Below are 23,028 nucleotides of genomic sequence, written 5' to 3' on the forward strand. Positions count from 1 at the left end.
TTGAGAGTCCCTTGAACAGCAAGATCAAACCAGTCAATCCTAAAGGACATCAGTCCTGAATATTCATTGGAAGGACTGATGCTGAAGCTGATGCACTCAGTGCTTTGGCCACCTGATGCAAAGAACTGAATCACTGGAAAAGACCCTGATGCTGGGAAAGATTGAAGGTGGGAAGAGAAGGGGACAACAGAAGATGGGGTGGTTGGATGGCATCACCAACTTGATGCACTTTGAGTTTGAGCAAGTTCCGGGAATGGTGATGGACAGGGAAGCCTGGCATGCTGCAGTCCATGGGGTGGCAAAGAGTCAGACACTGCTGAGTGACTGAACTGAGACCTCTGGAAACCAGAAGCCTAATTTTACAGGTCTAAAATTGTCAGTGGGGCTCCATTTCCCCTAAAAACTGGAGGGAGAATCTTTACGTCTTCAGGTTATATAAGCTGTTGCATTTCTTGGTATTCCTGTATCTTAAAAAGGCATTACCTGAACTTCTGTTTCTACTGGCATAACTTATTTTTCTCTGTTACTTGTTTGACTCCCTCTTATAAAACTCTTGCAATTACATGTGACCCAATTGGATAATCCACAATTATATCCCCCATCTCAAAATCCTTAACCTAATCATATAGCAAATTCCCTTTGGCCAAGTACAGTAACATATTCACAGATCCCTGTGTGTAGAGTGTGGACATGTTTTGAGGAGAGCATTATTCTATTAACCACAGGTTCCAACTTCTCCACTTATGTCCAAAATTTGCTATTGTTCATCTTTTTTCATCAAGCCATCCTACCTAGTGGGTATAAAGTGGTAGCTCATTGTGGTTTTCATTTGTATTACCCTGATGACAAGTGATTTTGATTATCTTTTCATAGGTTGATTAACCATATCTTCTTCCAGAATAATGCTCAGATCCTTTGTCTTTTTATTGAGTTGCAGTAGTTTCTCATATATTCTAATACAAGTCCCTTATCTGATGGATAATTTGCAAATATTTTCTCCAATTGAATATAGGTCTTTTTTTCTAGTGTCATTTGAATCGAAAAAGTTCAATTTTGATGAAGTCCAATGTGTCATCTTTTTCTTTTGTTGCTTCTACTTTTCATGTTTTATCTAAAAGGCCATTTCCTAATCCAACATAATAAAAGATTTATACCTATATTTTCTCCAAAGAGTTTTATAACTTTAGCCCTTACATTTAAGCCATTAATCCATTTTTAAAAAACAATTATATATTAAAAAATTTATTTTTATATATTTGGCTGCACCAGGTCTTAGCTGACGCACTTGGGATCTTTAGTTGCAGCATGTGGGATCCATGGCATGTGGGATCTAGTCCCCTGATCTGGGATCAAACCTGGGCCCCCTGCATTGGGAGCAGGGAGTCTCAACAACTGGATGACTAGGGAAGTCCCTGTTGGTCCATTTTGAGTAAGTCTTTGTATATAATATGAGACTGGGGAGGGGCCCCACTTCATTCTTTTGCATGTGGATATCCAGTTGTCCCAGCACCGTTTATTGAAAAGATTCTCTTTGCTTCATTGTATTGCCTTTGTTCCTTGATCTAAGATCAGTTGACTATGTCTACTTCTGGCCTCTCTATTCTGTTCCATTGACCTATCTGTCTATTCTTTCAGCAATTCCCACTGTCTCTATTACTAGTTTCTACAGTAAGTATATTCTTTAACATCGTATTGGCTATTCTGAGGGTTGGCCTCTCCATATAAACTTTAGAGTCAGTTTGACAATATCCATAGAAAACTTGCTGTAGTTTTGTCGGGACTGCATTGAATCTATAGATCAAGCTTGGAAGAACTAGTATCTAGAAAATAGGGCCACTTTTATACACACAAGGAAAGCTGTGCACACTGCTGCTGCTGCTGCTGCTAAGTCACTTCAGTTGTGTCCAACTCTGTGCAACCCCAGAGACAGCAGCCCACCAGGCTCCGCCATCTCTGGGATTCTCCAGGCAGGAACACTGGAGTGGGTTGCCGTTTCCTTCTCCAATGCATGAAAGTGAAAGTGAAGCCACTCAGTCATGTCCGACTCTTAGCGACCCCATGGACTGCAGCCTACGAAGCTCCTCCCATGGGATTTTCCAGGCAAGAGTACTGGAGTGGGTTGCCATTGCCTTCTCCTGCCTGAATAAATTCTGGGATTCTGTTACAAAGAGAAAAAGGAAGACCAGATATTGGGTCAAGTAATTAGCCGTCTCTCCACATACATATGGTAGAAAAAAATGTTTCTGATTAAAGGAAAGCTGAGACTAAAGTCATATAAAAATTGGGAGGATATACATGCTTATGGTTTGGAAATGCTTTTAATCGGGGTGTGTTGTTTTCCAATTAAATAGGAAAAAGTTACAAAACTTATGGAAGGAAAAATTTTCTCATCCTAGAACATTAATTTTCTAATCTGTCAAAACAAAGTTATACCTCCAACAGTTGAGAGGTGTAATTTTTTAAAATTTTTAATTGGAGGATACTTGCTTTACAACAGTGTGCTGGTTTCTGCCACACAATGTGAACCAGCCATTGGCATACATGATCCCCTCCATCTTGAGCCTCCCTCCCACTCACCCATCCCACATCTCTAGGGCATCACAGAGCACTATGAGATATAATTAATGTGAGGTGTGTTTATACCAGCATAAACCATATAAAATGGCTGGGTTTTATAGTCAGAAACAAATATTGGCAATTTCATATAGATCAACCTGTATCAAAGTTTGGGAATAACTTACTTTAAAAAATACTAGTTAAAGCAGATGTAGCTTATCACCATAATACTTAATTTTTAATTGGAGGATAATGGCTTTACAATGTTGTATCACTGTAGTAAAATGACTGTTACAGCTGAATTCCAATCATCTTTCTTCAGTGAAAGGAGTGAAATTACAGCTGGAATATCAGGAATTGTACCTTCGCCCTTAAGCACTTCTGAATTCTTCTGTTCTCAGAATTGTAATATCAATGTTGGTAGACTGGAAGATGTCCCCCCCCCCAAGTATTTTCATGCCATAATTTTCAGTTATGCCTGTTTAAATTACATGGCAAAATGGACTTTGCAGATGGAATTAAAGTTACAGACCTTAAAATAGGGAAGTCAGCCAGATGTGCCCAATGTAATCAAATAAAGACAGAAGGGTCTAACATCCATAGGATGACAGAAGTAGCAGGAGAGAGTCAAGGACTGAGAGGAACTTGACCATGGTTGGCTTTGAAGAGAAGGAGCTATGAGTCAAGGAATGCAGGCAGCCTCTGGAATATGGGAATGGCTCTTGGCCAACAGCAAGGAAATGAATGGGACCATGATCCTTCAATTGCAAAGAACTGAATTCTGTAAACAACTGAATGAGCAATGAAATGGAGTCCCCCATCCCACCTCCAGAAGAGAAGTTCTACAAATACCTTGATTTTAGCCCAGGTGAGACCCATCTCAAACAGCTGACCTACAAAACTGTGAAAGACAATACACTTCTGTAGCTTAATACACATAAGCCATTAAATGTGGTAATTTGCAATGGCTGCAACAGAAACTTAACTTACCTTAGTAAAACCTCCATTTTAAAGGACTCATCACAGAATGGTCCCTATAGTCCTTGAAACCATATTTTTTAAAACTCATATTCAGTCCTTAATGATTCTAGTATATTAAACTACATTATAACTGGAAATGCATATATAGCTAACAAAAGTAAAAACTGTGAACTACAAAGTCAATTATTTTATATAAAAATTCTATAAAAAGTTCATGACTAGTTATTATGAGAAACATTTCATCTAGGAGTGATTTCTATGGCAGTTTCTTGAGTATCCATAAAAACAGACCCTTCTGTCTCAAAAGAAGGGATATCAATAAGAGGACCAGAATCCTCTATTTCCAAGTTCGGTGGTTTCTCCTGTTCAAAACTCAGGTTTGAATTGTCTTTCATTTGAGTCTCATGCTCTTCCAACTCCAAAGATTTATCTGGGTCTGGAGCTACAGCTTCATCCTCTTCATGTTGATGCAGAAAATTACAAATCATGTTGGGTCTATAGGAGAAATCATTCTCCTTAATTTGCAGCCATTCCACACCACCTAATAGGGGAGGGTGTGTGTGGGGTGAGAAACCAAGAAATATGAAAAAGGAATTTTAGTTACTTACAAATATTTTTAATTTAAATGTTCTTATGAATATTTGTCAAAATAAAACTCCAACTTAAAGAAAGGAACATGGTGCCTGAACCAACTGATAACAAATGTATAATTTTCATCTTACATGAAGACCTTGGAAAGCCTGTAAGGTATGCATTATCAAAATCACTACTATTCTAAGCCCTTTCTCCAGAGTCCAGTTCCCAGCTCATTCTGAGAGATAACTGATCTTCCACTGCCATCTCTTGTCTAGAAGAAAATTGTCACTTCCCTACAATTTTCTTCTTATTCAGTCAGCTTTCAAATACGGTGGATGATACCACTCTATCATCTTCCAAGTCAACATTTATGTGTCATTTTAAATTGAAGAATCCAACTGTGAAATAAGACACCTCTCCAAAAAAAATCCTTGAAAAAAATTTTTGTTCCTTTTCATCAGATCAGATCAGATCAGTCGCTCAGTCATGTCCGACTCTTTGCGACCCCATGAATCGCAGCACTCCAGGCCTCCCTGTCCATCACCAATCCCTCAATGAACGCCCATAATCAAGAATTGCTTCAATAATGCTAGCCATTTTTTTCTCTTATCCTTTTGACCCTTTCAGAAAGCCAAGTATTTTCATAGATATTTAATTCCTATAACCCCAAGGTGTTTACTGTCATTGTCAAAGTTCCATTAGGTATCTGTAAGATGCTTACTCCTTGGAAGGAAAGTTATGACCAACCTAGGTAGCATATTAAAAAGCAGAGACATTACTTTGCCAACAAAGGTCCATCTAGTCAAGGCTATGGTTTTTCCAGTGGTCATGTATGGAGGTGAGAGTTGGACTGTGAAGAAAGCTGAGTGCTGAAGAACTGATACTTTTGAACTGTGGTGTTGGAGAAGACTCTTGAGAGTCCCTTGGACTTCAAGGAGATCCAACCAGTCCATTCTGAAGGAGATCAGCCCTGGGATTCCATTGGAAGGAATGATGCTAAAGCTGAAACTCCAGGACTTTGGCCACCTCATGTGAAGAGATGACTCATTGGAAAAGACTCTGATGCTGGGAGGGATTGGGGGCAGGAGGAGAAGGGGACGACAGAGGATGAGATGGCTGGATGGCATCACTGACTCGATGGACGTGAGTCTCAGTGAACTCTGGGAGTTGGTGATGGACAGGGAGGCCTGGCATACTGCGATTCATGGGGTCGAAAAGAGTTGGACATGACTGAGCGACTGAACTGAACGGAACTGAAGATATCCCAACCTATCTTGTCACCCTGTTTGAGCATCCATCTGTCCTATACCCCACCATAAACTAACTCTTCTGCAGGTGTTTGCTGAAACATCCTTACTGTTGATCCCTATTTTTTCTCTATAAAGTCTCCCTCTTTCAAAACTCGATTAGTCCTTTCCCTCCAGCTCAGCTTCAACTATTGACTTCTATTTTTAAAAAAACCTGTATTTTTTGCTTGCAATAACATTATTCTAAACATATAGAATAACATTATTCTAGGGTGGGAAGATTTGGGAGAATGGCATTGAAACATGTAAAATATCATGTATGAAACGAGATGCCAGTCCAGGTTCAATGCACAATACTGGATGCTTGGGGCTAGTGCACTGGGACGACCCAGAGGGATGGTATGGGGAGGGAGGAGGGAGGAGGGTTCAGGATGGGGAGCACATGTATACCTGTGATGGATTCATTTTGATATTTGGCAAAACTAATACATTTATGTAAAGTTTAAAAATAAAAAAAAAAAGAATAACATTATTCTTAAAAAAAAAATTTTTTTAGTCACCAAGTTCAAAACCTTAAAGCCACCCTAAAGCCTACTCTGTTATTTAGCATAATACTTGGCACATAACAGATACTTAAAATAAGTTGAGTGAAATGGGTGTCGAATCGTAGACATCCATGTCTGTCTAAATGAGATTTACTTTAGAATACAAGCTCCTAGAAAATAAGGACCACACCGTGTTCTGCTGACATCCAAGATGGTCCCCAATGATCCTCACCTACCTGACACGCATGCCCCTGTGTCGTCCCCTCCCACACAGAATAGGATATAAAAGAAATGACAGAATGTGACTTCTAAGGCTAGTTCATAAAAGACATTGTGGCTTCTACTTTGTTCTTAAAAATCACTTGGTCTGGGAAAGCCAGCTGCTGTGTCAAAAGGGCACTCAAAATAGTAGTGTGAGGAGGGCAAGGCAGTGACGCCTCCAGCACAAACGCACCAGCCATGTGAGTGAGCCATCCTACAGTTAGATTTTTCCAGCCCTACTCAAGTCTCCAGATGACTATAGCCCAGTCAACAAAATGACTGCAACCTCATGAGAGACCCAAGCCAGACTACCAAGCTAATAAGCTGTTTCCCAATTCCTGATTCATAGAAACCATGGGAGACAGTGCTTCTGTTGCCGTTGTTTTAAGCCATTAAGTTTAGGGGCCACTTTTTATGCAGCAATAGATAACCAGTACAGCCTTGAATAGTTGGTTGCTAATTTATTTGATTAAAATACACCCAAATTTTGCACTTCCCTGGTGGCACAGTGGATAAGAATCTGCCTGCCAATGCAGGGGACACAGGTTCTATCCCTGGTTTGGGAAGATTCTATATGCTGTGGGAGCAACTAAGCCCATAAGCCACAACTACTGAGTCTGCTGCAACTCCTAAAGCCCATGTGCCTAGAGCCTGTGCTACACAAGAGAAGCCACAGTGATGAAAAGCCTGTGTATTGCAAAAAAGAGTAGCCCTGCTTGCTGCAACTACAGAAAACCCATACAAAGCTAATGAATAAATAAAAAGATGCATCCAGATTCTCCCAAAGATCTATTAGATTATTAAGACTAGAGCAAATTCTGTAACTTCCTTTAAGAAGAATATTTAAATGATAGTTAAGCAATTTGATATGTATCTGCCTTTCAAGTTCATTCTAGAACTTCAAGTGCCTCCTTCCTATTATTTTCAAAGTGTCTAAAAGAAAGGATAGTTGTGGAATATGTAAGAACAAAGATTTGTTATATAGTTACGTGTAGCTGGTATAAATTTCTAGATGATGAATGTACCTTCAAATATTTATTCTTTAAAATAAAATAAATCAAGCCATGAATATTCATCATTAGTGTCTTATTTACTAGTGTTTCAAATATGTCTTTGAGCAATAAGCCTTGTTTTTGGTGGACAAACACATTTATTTTGACCGTGTCCCACATTCCCTAGGGCAACAGAAAGAGGTTGGTGTGGTGAGTAATGGGCTTTTAAGCCATCAAGTGGTTATCTGTCCATCTCCACAAACATGTGCCCACTACAGGTGCAAGAAACAGCCATAAAGTCTCTAGTGTTGGATGACTAGCAACTGGAGAAGGCTAACTGGGTGTTTATTAAGAACTAGACTTCAGATTAACAACTGTGGTCTTAGAGTCCCTCCCTCACATACAAAGCCAGCTTCTTCCAGGCGTGAGCATCTTGGGGAAGGTTACTGCATCTCCCCAAAGCTCAGGAGATTCTGTGGGGGTCAAGAACTGCTACCATCATATCTTCTGCACTTACAAAGAAGTTTTAATGGTGGGGAGAGGAGTGGCTGCTGAATTCCTTGGGGTTGAAATCATGTCACATTGCTTGACAAACTCCTCACAATCATTTCCAATGCAAACCAGATAAAAATTTGTCATATGTCTCCAGTGCCCCCAGCTATATGAGAATTCAACTAAATTTTAAAATCTATCTTTGGTACTTTTTATGGAGCGCTCTCAATTTTCACATACTTAACCTATGACACATAGTCATTATTCTGAAGTACAAAGAACATCCTGGCAACAATGTGTCATAAAGCCAATACTGAATCATCTATTTTCAGAGAAATAAGTGAACTAACCTATGTTTTCTTCTCCTTCCTTTTTTTCTGTCAGAAGAGTCCTTGTCATGCTGAGCTTCTTCATTGTGTGGCATTTATATTTTAGCACAGTTTTATTACTGCCTTCTGCATCCACTAAAATACAAAATGAACACTATTATACTGCTTGATGCCTTCAAATAATCATGTTAAGTAAGCCTCGATGGTTCCAGTTTAGAGAGCTAAACTACTTCCTATCAAGATAATGCAGTTCAGTTCAAGATTTAACTCATTCCTCCTGCTCCAGCCACAGAGAAGTAACAGATTAAACACGTAAGAACTGAAGATACAAGTGAACTCAAAGACAACACTAATTTGTCTTTGGGTTTCTGTCCCAAAGTTAGAGTAACGCTACAGGTCTATTAGGTGCCAGCCCTGAAGTGGGAAAGCGGGGCCGGGAATTTGGGTTCATTGGGTAATGAGATCTAAAATTCTGTCGCTCAAAATGAAGCACCAAAGTCAGACACTACTTGAAGCCAGACTGGAGTGAGAACATACCCAATCAGGAGAGAAAGCTGAGAAAAAAAATTACTGTCCACCTGCTGCTTGGGGTCACAGCTTTATAAAAACTGTGGGTGTAGGTGGGAATGATGGATGAGACTCTATGCTAAGGATGTGAAGCACACTGAAATCCTGCAGAGCCTGCCACTGTGTGACTGACTGATACTACACTTCAGAGAGCAACACAGTGGTATCTATTAAGTTGACCCATGTGAAACTGGCGCTATTCAGCCCAAATGTTAATTTCATATGGTTGAATCTAGTACACACACTCATCAATCTAACAGTTCCATTTCCAAGTGTATACCCAAGAGACATTTTTACATATATGCACAAGACATTTTTGTGGTGAGTAAATAAGCATAATTAAGAAAACAGGCTCTGGAGCAGACCATCTTAGTTCCAATACTGGTTCTGCTTCTATCCTGGCTCTGCTTCTAGGTCTATGACCTTGAGAATGTCTTTCTCTCTCTGTGCTTCAGTTTCTTCAAATATAAAATGAAGATAACAATGCCCTCTACCTCATAGACTTGTGGTGAGGATTCAGTACATTTATACATGGAACACTTAGAACAGTGCCTGACATACAGAAAGCACTCAATAAATTTTAGTAGTTATTAATAAAAATGGAAGCAACCAACATGTCCATTAATTGGAGAAAAAACTGCGGTACAGTCACAAATAGCAACAGGGAAAACATTTATATATATATAAGCATGTAAAAAACTTCAAAACATATCTCTAATTGAAAAAAGATATAGAATGATACATTTATCATATGCTACAATTTATATATTAAGTGTGAAAGTATCCAGAAAGTGCTATTTATTGTCTGCTGATACATACATATGTAATATAAAATCAAGTGTAAGAAAGAAACACCAAATTCAAGAGAGTGATCACCTCTGAAGACAAGTGATTACCTCTGAAGACAGAAGGGAGTAATTTTGGAGAGGGATACACAAGGGGCTTCAAATGCATCTGGAATGTTTTTTACCTACCTAGCAAAAGGGAGAATTTGACACAGGTAGACAGTGGGTACATGAGATGTTTAACTTTAATATCCATCATATACAAGTATGTTTGAAATATTTCATAACAAAAAGAGTTGAGTCAGCATAGCAATCACTTACCATATTCAACATTTTCTTCAAATATAACACAGGTCCCAACAGTGTCTGCAGAAAAATATTAAGGCAACTTGTTGAAATAGCTACTTTCTCCAAAAGGCATATAAAAAAGGGAATTTCATCTCTCTGACATCCTCCTACCTTCATACTCTCCAGCAAAGACATAGCTGTCCACCTGCAGAATGGGTCTTTCAGTATCAATTCCCTACAACAGAATATCAGATCAGATCAGTCGCTCAGTCGTGTCCGACTCTTTACGACCCCATGAATCGCAGCACGCCAGGCCTCCCTGTCCATCACCAACTCCCAGAATAGGACTACTAAAAAAACCATTAGTAAAAACAGCCTTGGGAGTGGGGGAAATGGGTGAAGAGGGGCTCAAATGATACCAACTTCCAGTCATAAATAAGTCCTGGGATGTTTAAGAACATCACGGTGACTACAGATAATACTGTACTTTATATCTGAAAGTTGCTAAGACAGTAAATCTTCAAAGTCATTGCCAGAAGAAAAAAAAATTTGTAATTATATGTGTAGTGATGGGGGTTAATCAGACATTGCGGTGATTAATTCACAATACAGACAAATACTGAAAATGTTGTACAGCTAAAACTAATATAATTTTTTAAAAAAATTGTTGTTGTTCAATCCTTCAGTCATGTCTGACTCTTTGCGACCCCATGGAGTGCAGCACACCAGGCTTCCCTGTCTTTCAGCATCTCCCTGAGTTTATTCAAACTCATGTCCATTGAGTCGGTGATGCCATCCAACTATCTCGTCCTCTGTAATCTCCTTCTCCTCCTGCCTTCAATCTTTTCCAGCATCAGAAAAAGTCAGCTCTTCACATCAAGTGGACAAAGTATTGGAGCTTCAGCATCAGTCCTTCCAGTGAATATTCAGGGTTGATTTCCTTTAGGATCAACTGGTTTGATCTCATTGCTGTCCAAGAGACTTTGAAGAGTCTTCTCCAGCACCACAGTTTGAAGGCTCAATTCTTCAGCACTCAGCCTTTTTTACTGTCCATCTCTCACATCTGTACATGACTACTGGAAAAACCGTAGCTTTGACTAGATGGACCTTGGAAGGCAAAGTAATGTCTCTGCTTTTTAATATGCTGTCTAGGTTGGTCATAGCTTTTCTTCCAAGGAGCAAGCATCTTTTAATTTTGCAGCTGCAGTCACCAGCTGCAGTGATTTTGGAGCCCAAGGAAATAAAGTCTGTCACTGTTTTCACTGTTTTCCCATCTATTTGCCATGAAGTGATGGGACCAGATGCCATGATCTTAGTTTTTTGAATGTTGAGTTTTAAGCCTGCCTTTTCACTCTCCTCTTTTACTTTCATCAAGAAGCTTTTTAGTTCTTCTTCGCTTTCTGCCATAAGGGTGGTGTCATCTGTGTATCTGAGGGTATTGATATTTCTCCCAGCAATCTTGATTCCAGCTTCTGCTCTATCCAGCCCAGCATTTCACATGATATACTTTGCATATAAGTTAAATAAGCAGGGTGACAATATACAACCTTGACGTACTCCTTTCCCAATTTGGTTGCAAACTGTTGCTTCTTGACCTGCATACAGGTTTCTAAGGACGCAGGTAAGGTGGTCTGGTATTCCCATCTCTTGAAGAATTTTCCATAGCTTGTTGTGATCCACACAATCAAAGGCTTTAGCATAGTCAATGAAGCAGAAGTAGATGCTTTTCTGGAATTCTCTCGCTTTTCCTATGATCCAACGGATGTTGGCAATTTGATCTTTGGTTCCTCTTCCTTTTCTAAATCTAGCTTGTACATCTGGAAGTTTGCGGTTCACATACTGTTGAAGCCTAGCTTGAAGGATTTTGAGCATTACTTTGCTAGCATATGAAATGAGTAAAACTGTGTGGTAATTTGCACATTCTTTGGCACTGTATTTCTTTGGGATTGGAATGAAAGCTGACCTTTTCCAGGTCAGTTTTATAAAAAATATTTTTTATAAAAATTATTATTATAAAAACATAATTATTTACGTTTGGCTGTGCTGGGTCTTTGATGCTGTGTGGGCTTTTCTCTATTGCAGTGAGCTGGGGCTACTCTCTAATCACAGTGCTCCGGCCTCTCACTGCAGTGGCTTCTCTTGTTGCACAGCATGGGCTCTATGGCACTCGGGCTTCAGGAGCTGTGGCTGGAGGGCTCTAAGCACTGGGCTCAGTAGTTGTGGCGAGGGGGGCTTAGTTGCTCTGGGGCATGTGGGATCTTCCTGGATCAAGGATCAAACTCTGGTCTCCTACATTGGCAGGTGGATTCTTCACTACTGAGCCACCAGGGAAATCTAGTATAATATTATATGTCAATTATTTCTCAATTTAAAAAAGAAAAGAAGGATTTCCCTGGTGGTCCAGTGGTTAAAACTCACTGCAGGGGGCACAGGTTAGATCCCTGGTCTGGAAACGAAGATCCCACCTGCCTGGAGTGGGCACAGTAGTTGCAGCCCAGAGGCTCTTTAATTGTGTCCTGTGGGCTTCAGTGGTCGTGGCACTGAGACTTAGCTGCCCCAGGGCATGTGGGATCTTAGTTCCCCTCACCAAGAATTGTACCCCTGACCCCTGCATCGCAAGGCAGATTCTTAACCAGGGAGGTCCAAAAACAGTGTATTTTTTTTTTCAAAATTTAATCTTCTATTTCAAAATGCACCCCCCGCCCCAATCTTTACTCTCTCCAGCCACACACGCAGACATCAGGCATAGTTGTTGATGCTGTCAACTACAAACTGGCACTTGCCAAGAGCACTGCCAATGACTGAACAACAAGGGCATCTGCCACCTGCCCCTGTGGAGACGGAACCCTGTGCTGCTGCAGCTGCTGGCCTTCAGCACCCCCTGAGAGTTCAGGGTGGAGTGAGCCACTGTGTGCTCCAGGGAATCTGGGGGGACAGATCTTTAGATAGATCTTTTCAGGAACTGATTTTATGATCTTAACCCTTGCATCTCCTCATACCTAGAAAAGCACTAAATCCCTTCATGGGGACATCAAATCCTTGTGACTAGTAGAAAACCTTTTGTAATATGAGTGCTTAATGGTACTGAACTCCCCCTTCACCAAAATCTTATATATGGACCCTTTCCCACTGTCTCTTTGGAGCAGTCTCTCAGAACTATCAGAGGTGCTGCCTCCCTGGCTGCAGTTCTCAGTTTGCCCCAAATAAAACTTAACTCTCAAGCTGTGCATCTTTTTTTAGTCGACAATGCTGTAGAAGTTGGGGATTAGTTTTCTCCTGGCTGCTCCCATAGCTCCCTGTACTGTGACTGTCTCCAACAGTTCACTACTTCGTACACCTGGAATTAATCTATTTTAAGGGGATGCTTTTGAACTGTGGTGTTGGAGAAGACTCTGGAGAGTCCCTCAGACAGCAAGAAGATCCAACCAGTCCATCCTAAAGGAACTCAGTCCTGAATATTCATTGGAAAGACTGATGCTGAAGCTGAAACTCCAATACTTGGGCCACCTGATGCGAAGAACTGACTCATTTGAAAAGACCCTGATGCTGGGAAAGACTGAAGGCAGGCGGAGAAAGGGACGACAGAGGATGAGATGGTTGGATGGCATCACCGCAATGGACATGAGTTTGAGTAAGCTTTGGGAGCTGGCGATGGACAGGGAAGCCTGGCGTGCTGCAGTCCATGGGGTCGCAAAAAACACGACTGAGCGACTTAACTGAACTAAAGGGGATGGGTATGTCACCATTCATTCTTGTTTTAGATTTAAGAAAACCTACAACAACCCACCAATTCTACAAGACTCACCAAAATCTTGCATTTATTTTCACATTTTGAGAGCAAGTCTGAATCAAGAATTCCTGATAATTCCACCATAACCAGCTGCTCCTGGTGGAAGAAAGAAGGGTTAACGCGTTAGCCTGTGAGAGTGCAGGAAGAGGCAGGCTAAGGAGAAAAGCCAAACACACACCCGCAGTGAAACGACTCCACTTTTGTGAAAACTAGGTCCTGCTTTCAAGGAGAGGAAGCGCGCTCCGTTAACGAAGGTAACCTCCCTCCTTCCACCTAGAACTTCCGTGTGGCCCGTAAGGCTATGGGCAGCTGCCTGCCGCCCCGCGCGCTCAGGGGCACAATCCCGCCAGGCGCCTCGAGGCCGCGCGCCGACTCCCTGCCCCGCACACAGCCACTTCCACCCCCGCCACCACCGCGCGGGCTTCTGCCGTGGCACTCACTGTTTCCTCCTCCTCCTCCTCCTCTTCGTCCCAGTCCACCCAACTCGGCTCCTTGGCAGCTGCCGCCATGCCGCCGCTCCTCTGCGCCGCCAGCGAACCGTGGGCCCCGCCCGCCGGGGCCGCCATCTTGAGTAAGGGCAGCAGCTCCCGCCCCGCAGCGGCTCCGGCTGCGGCCCGCCGCTCCTGCCAGCACGCGAGATGGCGGCTCCCGGGCCCACGTGGAGCTCCTTGTTCCTCTCCGAGAGCTGGAGCCAGGACCCTGGCTTCGGTCGGGCAGCTTCGGCGACCTAGGGAACCCTCGGAGTCCCGTCGCTGGTGGGACGAGCCCACTGGCGAGCGAGGCAGAGGAGATCAAGAAGGTGCAGGCAAAGAGGCCACCGTGCGCAAGGGAAATGGAGAGGCCTAGAGTATCCCCATCCTACATTGCTTTGAAAGAAATTCTTAATGTTGTGTAAACACTCATCCTCAATTCAAGTTCTCCCCGAGCCAAGCTTAGGGCACACTTCACTGCGCTAGGAAGTGAGCTTGGGTTTCAGGACCCTGCAAAAGCTGCAGGCTTCGCAGGTGGCGCTAGTGGTAAAGATCCCGCCTGCCAATGCAGGAGACGGGCGGTCGATCCCTGGGTTGGAGGCGGGCATGGCAACCCATTCGTGGACTGAGGAGCCTGGCGGCTGCAGTCCATAGGGTCCCATAGAGAGGGACACGATTGAAGCGACTTAGCACGCAAAAAAAAAAAAAAAAGATGTAGGAATGGCAGATGGAGATCTGATTGCCCTAAGCGCTGTAAGAGACAGACATTGGGGAGTACTATAACCTCAGCTATGCAGATGACACCACCCTTATGGCAGAAAGTGAAGAGGAACTCAAAAGCCTCTTGATGAAAGTCAAAGAGGAGAGTGAAAAAGTTGACTTAAAGCTCAACATTCAGAAAACGAAGATCATGGCATCTGGTCCCATCACTTCATGGGAAATAGATGGGGAAACAGTGAAAACAGTGTCAGACTTTATTTTTCTGGGCTCCAAAATCACTGCAGATGGTGACTGCAGCCATGAAATTAAAAGACGCTTACTCCTTGGAAGGAAAGTTATGACCAACCTAGAGAGCATATTCAAAAGCAGAGACATTACTTTGCCAACAAAGGTCCGTCTAGTCAAGGCTATGGTTTTTCCAGTAGTGGAGCGCCGAAGAATTGATGCTTTTGAACTGTGGTGTTGGAGAAGACTCTTGAGAGTCTCTTGGACTGCAAGGAGATCCAACCAGTCTATTCTGAAGGAGATCAGCCCTGGGATTTCTTTGGAAGGAATGATGCTGAAGCTGAAACTCCAGTACTTTGGCCACCTCATGTGAAGAGGTGACTCATTGGAAAAGACTCTGATGCTGGGAGGGATTGGGGGCAGGAGGAGAAGGGGATGACAGAAGATGAGATGGCTGGATGGCATCACTGACTCAATGGACGTGAGTCTGAGTGAACTCCGGGAGTTGGTGATGGACAGGGAGGCCTGGTGTGCTGCGCTTCATGGGGTCGCAAAGAGTCCGACACGACTGAGAGACTGAACTGAACTGAAAGACTAAGTAACTGAGAAGCCAATGGTACCCCACTCCAGTACTCTTGCCTGGAAAATCCCATGGGCGGAGGAGCCTGGTGAGCTGCAGTCCATGGGGTCGCTAAGAGTCGGACACAATTGAGCGACTTCACTTCCACTTTTCACTTTCATGCATTGGAGAAGGAAATGGCAACCCACTCCAGTATTCTTGCCTGGAGAATCCCAGGGATGGGGGAGCCTGGTGGGCTGCCGTCTATGGGGTCGCACAGAGTCGGACAGGACTGAAGCGACTTAGTAGTAGTAATTAGTAGAGACTAAGTAAAGTGAAGTTTCGAACAGGATTTTTCTAAAACTAACTTCACGGGTTTCTCTGATTATAAAATAAATGATGGTTGTAGAGAGACAGGATGATCTACCTCCATAGAGCATGAGAGTTAGGGTCTGATACTTGTCTAATTTTGCTGCATTATTAACTGCAAGGCTTTAGGCAAGTTGGTTTTTGTGAGGATTAAAAGAGATAATCCATGTAAAACAGATTTAGGCCATTGTCTGGCACATATTAAGCACTTAATATGCATTTAGTCTAGTCATAGTAATAATATTTACAAATTTAGAGTATTATAACTTTAAAAAAACATTTTTGGGGAATTTTCTAGTGGTCCAGTGGTTAGGACTATGCTTTGTCTGCGGTGGCGTTGATGGGGGAAATATGATCCCACAGGCCATGCTGTGTGGCTGAAGAAAATGAAAAACAAAAACATCTTCCTACACAGTTTAGCTTTCCAGCTTCTTTCTACATACACAAACACAATTTTTATTACAAAAATGTGTTCAAACTATACATCTGTTTCAAACTTGCTTTTCTCACTATATTTAGTATCATGGATGTTTTCCACGGTAAATATAGATCTATGTGATGGTATTTATTGATATTGCACAACACTTTAGTAAACAGTTTTGTGCATTTTTACACATTCCTTCATTAAATGAATGGATTTCATAGCTTTAAAAAAGTGGGAGAAGTACTGGACTTTTTAGAAGTTATAGAACTTAGAAGTTCTAGATCTGAAATATAGTAATTGTGATCTGGCACAAGCTGCTGTGCTTTCTCATCCCCTGTGTTCTTATTTATTAAATGAAGATAAAATTATTCATCCTTACTGTATATTTTTTGTTTGAAGATTAGATTGTGTCTCAAACAGTGTTCTATAAGTTGAGAAATTAAATTGTCAGATATTATTGGGGTTCGGGGAGAATAAAAAGGAGAACAATCCAAGCTGAGGGAGCAGCAGAAGTGAAAGTCTGAGGGTCGAAAATACATTTTATGAAGTCACTGTAATGCCTCAGGATGTCCCTTTCAAATAAATAAGGCTCATACTTCTAGTCAAGGTTATTACTGTTTACTATTTAAGACATAATTGTTAAGTTTATTTATTTGAATGGTTTATGAAATGATACAGACAGAGAAGGAAGCCTTCCATCCCTGTCTGCCAGCTCCCCTTTCCATTACTGTTGATCAGTCATGTCTGACTCTTTGTGACCCCATGGACTGCAGCACGCCATGCTTCCCTGTCCTTCCCTATCTCCCAGAGTTTGCTGAAATTCATGTCTGTTGAGTTGTTGATGCCATCCAACTATTTCATCCTCTGTCGCCCTCTTCTCCTGCCCTCAATCTTTCCCAGCATCAAGGTCTTTTACAAGGAATCGGCTTTTCGCATCAGGTGGCCAAAGTATTGGAGCTTCAACTTCAACATCAGTCCTTCCAATGAATATTCACGGTTGATTTCCTTTAGGAGGGCTCCCTGTTGGCTCAAATGATAAAGAATTCACCTCCAATGCAGGAGACTCACATTCAGGAAGACCCGCTGGACAAGAGAAGGGCTACTCACTCCAGTATTCTTGCCTGGAGAATTCCATGGTCAGAGGAGCCGGGTGGGCTACAGTCCATGGGGTCCCAAAGAATCAGAAACAACTGAGTTAATTTCACTTTTCCTTTAGGACTGACTGATTTGATCTTCTTGCAGTCCAAGGGATTCTCAAGTCTTCTCCAGAACCACAGTTCAAAAGCATCAATTTTTTGGCGCTCAGCCTTTTTTATGGTACAACTCACACACCTGTACGTGACTATTGAAAAACCTTAGGTTTGACTGTGGACCTTTATTGGCAAAATGATATGTCTGCTTTTGAATACGCTGGCTAGATTTGTGATAGCTTCCCTTTCAAGGAGTATGAGTCTTTTATTTTCATGGCTGTAGTCACTGTCTGCAGTGATTTTGGAGCCCAAGAAAAGAAAATACATCACTGTTTCCACTTTTTCCCTTTCTATTTGCCATGAAGTGATGGGACTAGATGCCATGATCTTGGCTTTTTGTTTTTTTAATATTTATTTATTTAGGCTGGGCTATGTCTTAGTTGCTACATGCGGGGGATCTTTGGTCTTCATTGTAGCATGCCAGATATTTACTTGCGGCATTCAGTTCAGTTCAGTCACTCACTCGTGTCTGACTCTTTGCAACCCCATGGACTGCAGCACGCCAGGCTTCCCTGTCCATCACCAACTCTGGGAGCTTGCTCAAACTCATGTTCATTGAGTCAGTGATGCTATCCAACCATCTCCTCCTCTGTTGTCCCCTTCTCCTCCTGCCTTCAATCTTTTCCAGCATCAGGGTCTTTTCAAATGAGTCAGGTCTTCCCATCAGATGGCCAAAGTAGTGGAGCTTCAGCTTTAGCCTCAGTCCTTTCAATGAACGCTCAGGGTTGATTTCTTTTAGGATTGATTGCTTTGATCTCCTTGCAGTCCAAGTGATTTTCTCAAGAGTTCTTTCTAACACCACAGTTCAAAAACATCAATTCTTTGGTGCTCAGCTTTCTTTATGGCTCAACTCTCACATCCATACATACCTACCAGAAAAGCCTTAGCTTTGGCTATACAGACCTTTGTCGGCAAAGTAACATCTCTGCTTTTTAATATGCTGTCTAGGTTTGTCATAGCTTTTCTTCCAAGAAGCATGCAGACTCTTAGTTGTGGCATGTGGGATTTAGTTCCCTGATCAGGGATCATACCCAGGCCCCCTGCACTGGGAGCTCAGAGTTTTATGCACTGGAACACCAGGGTAGTCTTCATCTTAGTTTTTTAATCTTGAGTTTATGCTAGCTTTTTCACTCTCCTCTTTCACTCTCATCAAGAGGCTCTTTAGTTACTCTTCAGTTTCTGCCACAAGAGTGGTATTATCTGCATATCTGAGGTTGCTGATATTTCTCCCGGCAATCTTGATTCCAGCTTGTGATTCATTCAGCCTGACATTTTACATGATATACTCTGTACATAAGTTAAATACGCAGGGTGACAATATACAACCTTGTCATACTCCTTTCCCAATTTTGAACCAATCAGTATTTCCATGTCTGGTTCTAACTGTTGCTTCTTGACCTTCATGAAAGTTTCTCAGGAGACAGAAAAAGTGGTCTGGTATTCCCATTTCTTTAAGAATTGTCCACAGTTTTTGTGATCCACACAGTCAAAGGCTTTCAGGTAGTCAATGAAGCAAAAGTTGAATTTTTTTGGAATTCCCTTGCTTTCTCTGTGATCCACAGATGTTGGCAATTTGATCTCTGGTTCCTCTGCCTTTTCTAAACCCAAGTTGTACATCTGAAAGTTCTTGATTCATGTAGTGCTAAAGCCTAGCTTGAAGGATTGTGAGCAAAACCTTGCTAGCATGTGAAATGAGGGCAATTGTATGGCAGGTTGAACATTCTTTGGCATTGCCCTTCTTTGGGATTGAAGTGAAAACTAACATTTTCTAGTCCTATGGCCACTGCTGAGTTTTCCAAATTTGCTGACACATTGAGTGCAGCACTTTAACAGCATCATCTTTCAGGATTTTAAACAGCTCAACTGGAATTCCATCACCTCCACTAGCTTTGTTTGTAATAATGCTTCCTAAGGCCCACTTGATTTCACACTCCAGGATGTCTGACTCTATGTGAGTGACCACACCATCATGGTTATCCAGGTCATTAAAACTTTTTGTATATTTCTTCTGGCTTCTGTATATTCTTGCCACCTCTTAATCTCTGCTTCTGTTAGGTCCTTACTATCTCTGTCCTTTATTGTGCCCATCTTTTCAAGAAATAGTCCCTTGATATCTCCAATTTTCTTGAAGAGATTTCTAGTCTTTCCTATTCTATTGTTTTCCTCAATTTCTTTGCATTGTTCATGTAAGAAGGCTTTCTTATTTCTGCTTGCTATTCTCTGGAACTCTGCATTCAGATGGTTAGATCTTTCCCTTTCTCCCTTGCCTTTCACTTCTCTTCTGTTCTCAGCTATTTGTAAAGCCTCTTCAGACAACCACTTTGCCTTCTTGCATTTCTTTTTCTTTGGGCTGGTTTTGGTTACTGCCTCCTGTACAATGTTATGAACCCCCATTCATAGTTCTTCAGGTGCTCTGTCTACCAGATCTAATCCCTTGAATCTATTTATCACCTCCACATTATAATCATAAAGGATTTGATTTAGGTCATACCTGAATGGCCTAGTGGTTTTCCCTACTTTCTTCAATTAGAGCCTGAATTTTGTGATAAGGAGCTGATGATCTGAGCTACAGTCAGCTCCAGGTCTTGTTTTTACTGACTGTATAGAGCTTCTCCATCTTCGGTGGCAAAGAATATAATAAATCTGATTTCGGTATGGACCATCTGGTGATGTCCGTGTACAGAGTGTCTCTTAGGTTGTTGGAATAGGATGTTTGCTCTGACTAGTATTTCTCTTGACAAAACTTTCATTTTGTACTCCAAGTCCAAACTTACCTGTTACTCCAGGTATCTCTTGACTTACTACTTTTGCACTGCAGTCCCCTATGAGGAAAAGGACATATTTTTTGGTGTTAGTTCTAGAAGGTGTTGTAGGTCTTCATAGAACTGTTGAACTTCAGTTTCTTTGGCATTACTGGTTGGGGCATAGACTTGGATTACTGTGATGTTGAATGGTTGCCTTGGAAACAAACCAAAATCATTCTGTCATTTTTGAAGCTGCACCCTTGTACTTACTGCATTTTGAAATCTTTTGTTGACTACGAGGGCTACTCCATTTCTTCTAAGGGATTCTTGTCCACAGTAGTAGATATAAGGGTCATCTGAATTAAATTCACCCATTCCCATATGTTTTTGTTCACTGATTCCTAAAACATTCACTCTTGCCATCTCCTTCTTGACCACGTCTAATTTACTTTGATTCATGGACCTAACGTTCCAGGTTCCTATACAATATTGTTCTCTACAGCATCAGACTTTTACCACCAGACACATCCACAACTGAGCATTGTTTCCGCTTTGGCCCAGCTGCTTTTTCTTTTTGGAGCTATTAGTAATTGCCCTCTGCTCTTCCCCAGTACCTTATTGGACGCCTTTTGACCTGGGGGCTCATCATCTGGTCTCATATTTTGTCTTTTCATTCTGTCCCTGGGGTTCTCATGGCAAGAATATACCTCCAGTGGACCACGTTTTGTCAGAACTCTCCATTACAACCTGTCTGTCTTGGGTGGGCTGCCCTGCACAGCATGGCTCATAGCTTCACTGAGTTATACAAGCCCCTTCGCCATGACGAGGCTGTGATCCATGAAGGGATCACCTTTCCATAGGTAGCTGGGGTTTTTTGTTGTTGTTGTTGCTTTTTTTTAATTTTTTACCAGTTTCTTATGTATCCTTTCAGAAATACTCTATGTATTTTCAAAAACACATCTGTATACAAAAATTTATAAATTTTAATATTATAACATAGCACATAGATGAAAAAACCATTCCCTTGGGAGGAAACAAGACCTTTTAGTATTGTCTCCATTGCCTAAAGCTTTGAAAATTAGCTTAAAGATTGAAACAGCTCTCAGACAGAAAAAAACCTTATTAAGCAGAATAACCCATCAGTGTCAGCTTTGAAAGAAGCCTTTTGGTGACTGGAATTTCCGTGACTTGCAACTAGAGTCCATTCTTAACACCTCCTCTCAGTCCAAAGAGATCATAAGACCCAGGTGCCAACTTTAAGAAACTAAATTACCTTTGCTTAAAAATAGGCAAAAAGAGAAGAGAGCTGCAGAGGATGAGATGGTTAGATAGCTTCACCAACTCAGTGAACATTAATCTGAGCAAACTCAGGGAGATCGTGAAGGACAGGGAAGCCTGGCTTGCTGCAGTCCATGGGGTCACAAAGAATCGGACAAGACAGCAACTGAACAACACCAGAAAATAGAATTAATAAACAATACATGTTACATGTATAGAATGTAATCTTATTTAGCAATAAAAATGAAGTACAGATACGTGCTACAACATGGATAAACTTGAAAAGTACTCTAAGAATCCAGAAGGCCACATATTGGATGATTCCATTTATATGAGATGTCCAGTATTGGCAAACCTATAGATAGAGGAAATAGATCAGTGGTTGCCAGGGCCTGAGGGGAAGAGGAATTGGAAATGCCTTCTTTTGGGGATGATGAAAATGTTCAGGAATCAGTGGCGATTGTTGCGTGTTGCTGCGTGTACTAAACACCACTGAATTGTATACAAATGAACAAACTTTATGGTATGTGAATTATATTTTAATAAAGCTGGTTTTTTTTTTAAGACAACAATAATAGAAGCACTAGTTTAAAACTGAACAGGGAAGCAAAAATTGCTTGTGGTAATTGCTTTTTACTGACTAATATGGAAGAGTTTCAATAATTTAACGTTGGATATGGTTTACCAGCAGCTTCCCTTGTGGCTCAGCTGGTAAAGAATCCGCCTGCAATGCAGGAGACCTGGGTTCAATCCCTGGGTTGGGAAGATTCCCTGGAGAAGGGAAAGGCTACCTGCTCCAGTATTCTGGCCTAGAAAATTCCATGATCTATACAGTCCATGGGGTTGCAAAGAGGCGGACACGACTGAGCAACTTTCACTCACTCACTCCCCAATGGCTCAGCAGTAAAAGAATGCACCTGCAATGCAGGAGATGTGGGTTCCATCCCTGGGTCGGGAAGATCTCCTGGAGAAGGAAATGGCAACCTACTCTAGTATTCTTGCCTATATACTTTTATACTCTAGTATAAAATCCCATGGACAGAGGAGCCTGGTGGGCTACAGTCCACGGGGTTGAACACGACTGAATACACACATATACATGGTTTACCAGTGCACACAAGCTAAATATCAGCCCTCAGCAGTGTAACGTCCATGTTATACATTAGGAAGCTGAGTGTTAGAAAATCAGGAAACTTTACTTGTCTAACTCAGTCCTCTGTAGTCTGTTATCTTTTCTGAGAAACTGGGAAGCGTAACAGACCTGGTAGAAATGTCAGCCCTTGACTCAGGACAGCTGGGGTGGAGGAATGACATGGAGTATCAAACCTTACAGAGTTGAAAAGGGGGACAAAGAGCTCAGGGCGTCACACCTAATCGTGCCCTGGCATCTGTTCAGCAAGGTTTGAGTGCCATCAGCGGCCCTTGTTCTGTGAGCTTGCCCTTTACTGTGTTCGCCAGCTCTTTCTGCTTTGTTCTTTCTTATATTGAATATTTCCTAGTACGTGAGTTTCAGTTGCAAACTTGGATATATTTAAAAAACCAAACAAAAGATGTTTCTTTATTTTCTTTAAATCAAATTG

The 23,028-nt window shown here is 41.7% G+C and overlaps 1 protein-coding gene across 1 annotated transcript; it reads right to left on the reverse strand.

The window, feature by feature from the left end:
• Window positions 1–2,299: 2,299 nt before the first annotated feature.
• Window positions 2,300–14,413, reverse strand: GTF3C6 (general transcription factor IIIC subunit 6). The gene is made up of 6 exons (XM_027551207.1): window positions 13,850–14,413; window positions 13,425–13,505; window positions 9,791–9,854; window positions 9,653–9,697; window positions 8,001–8,114; window positions 2,300–4,078 (listed from the first exon to the last, which is right to left on the reverse strand). Exons 1-6 carry the CDS (start codon window positions 13,973–13,975, stop codon window positions 3,777–3,779), a joined length of 732 nt encoding a protein of 243 aa, XP_027407008.1. The 5' UTR covers window positions 13,976–14,413; the 3' UTR covers window positions 2,300–3,776.
• Window positions 14,414–23,028: the final 8,615 nt, after the last annotated feature.

The sequence above is a fragment of the Bos indicus x Bos taurus genome, chromosome 9 (assembly GCF_003369695.1).
Source record: "Bos indicus x Bos taurus breed Angus x Brahman F1 hybrid chromosome 9, Bos_hybrid_MaternalHap_v2.0, whole genome shotgun sequence".
Lineage (NCBI taxonomy): Eukaryota > Metazoa > Chordata > Mammalia > Artiodactyla > Bovidae > Bos > Bos indicus x Bos taurus.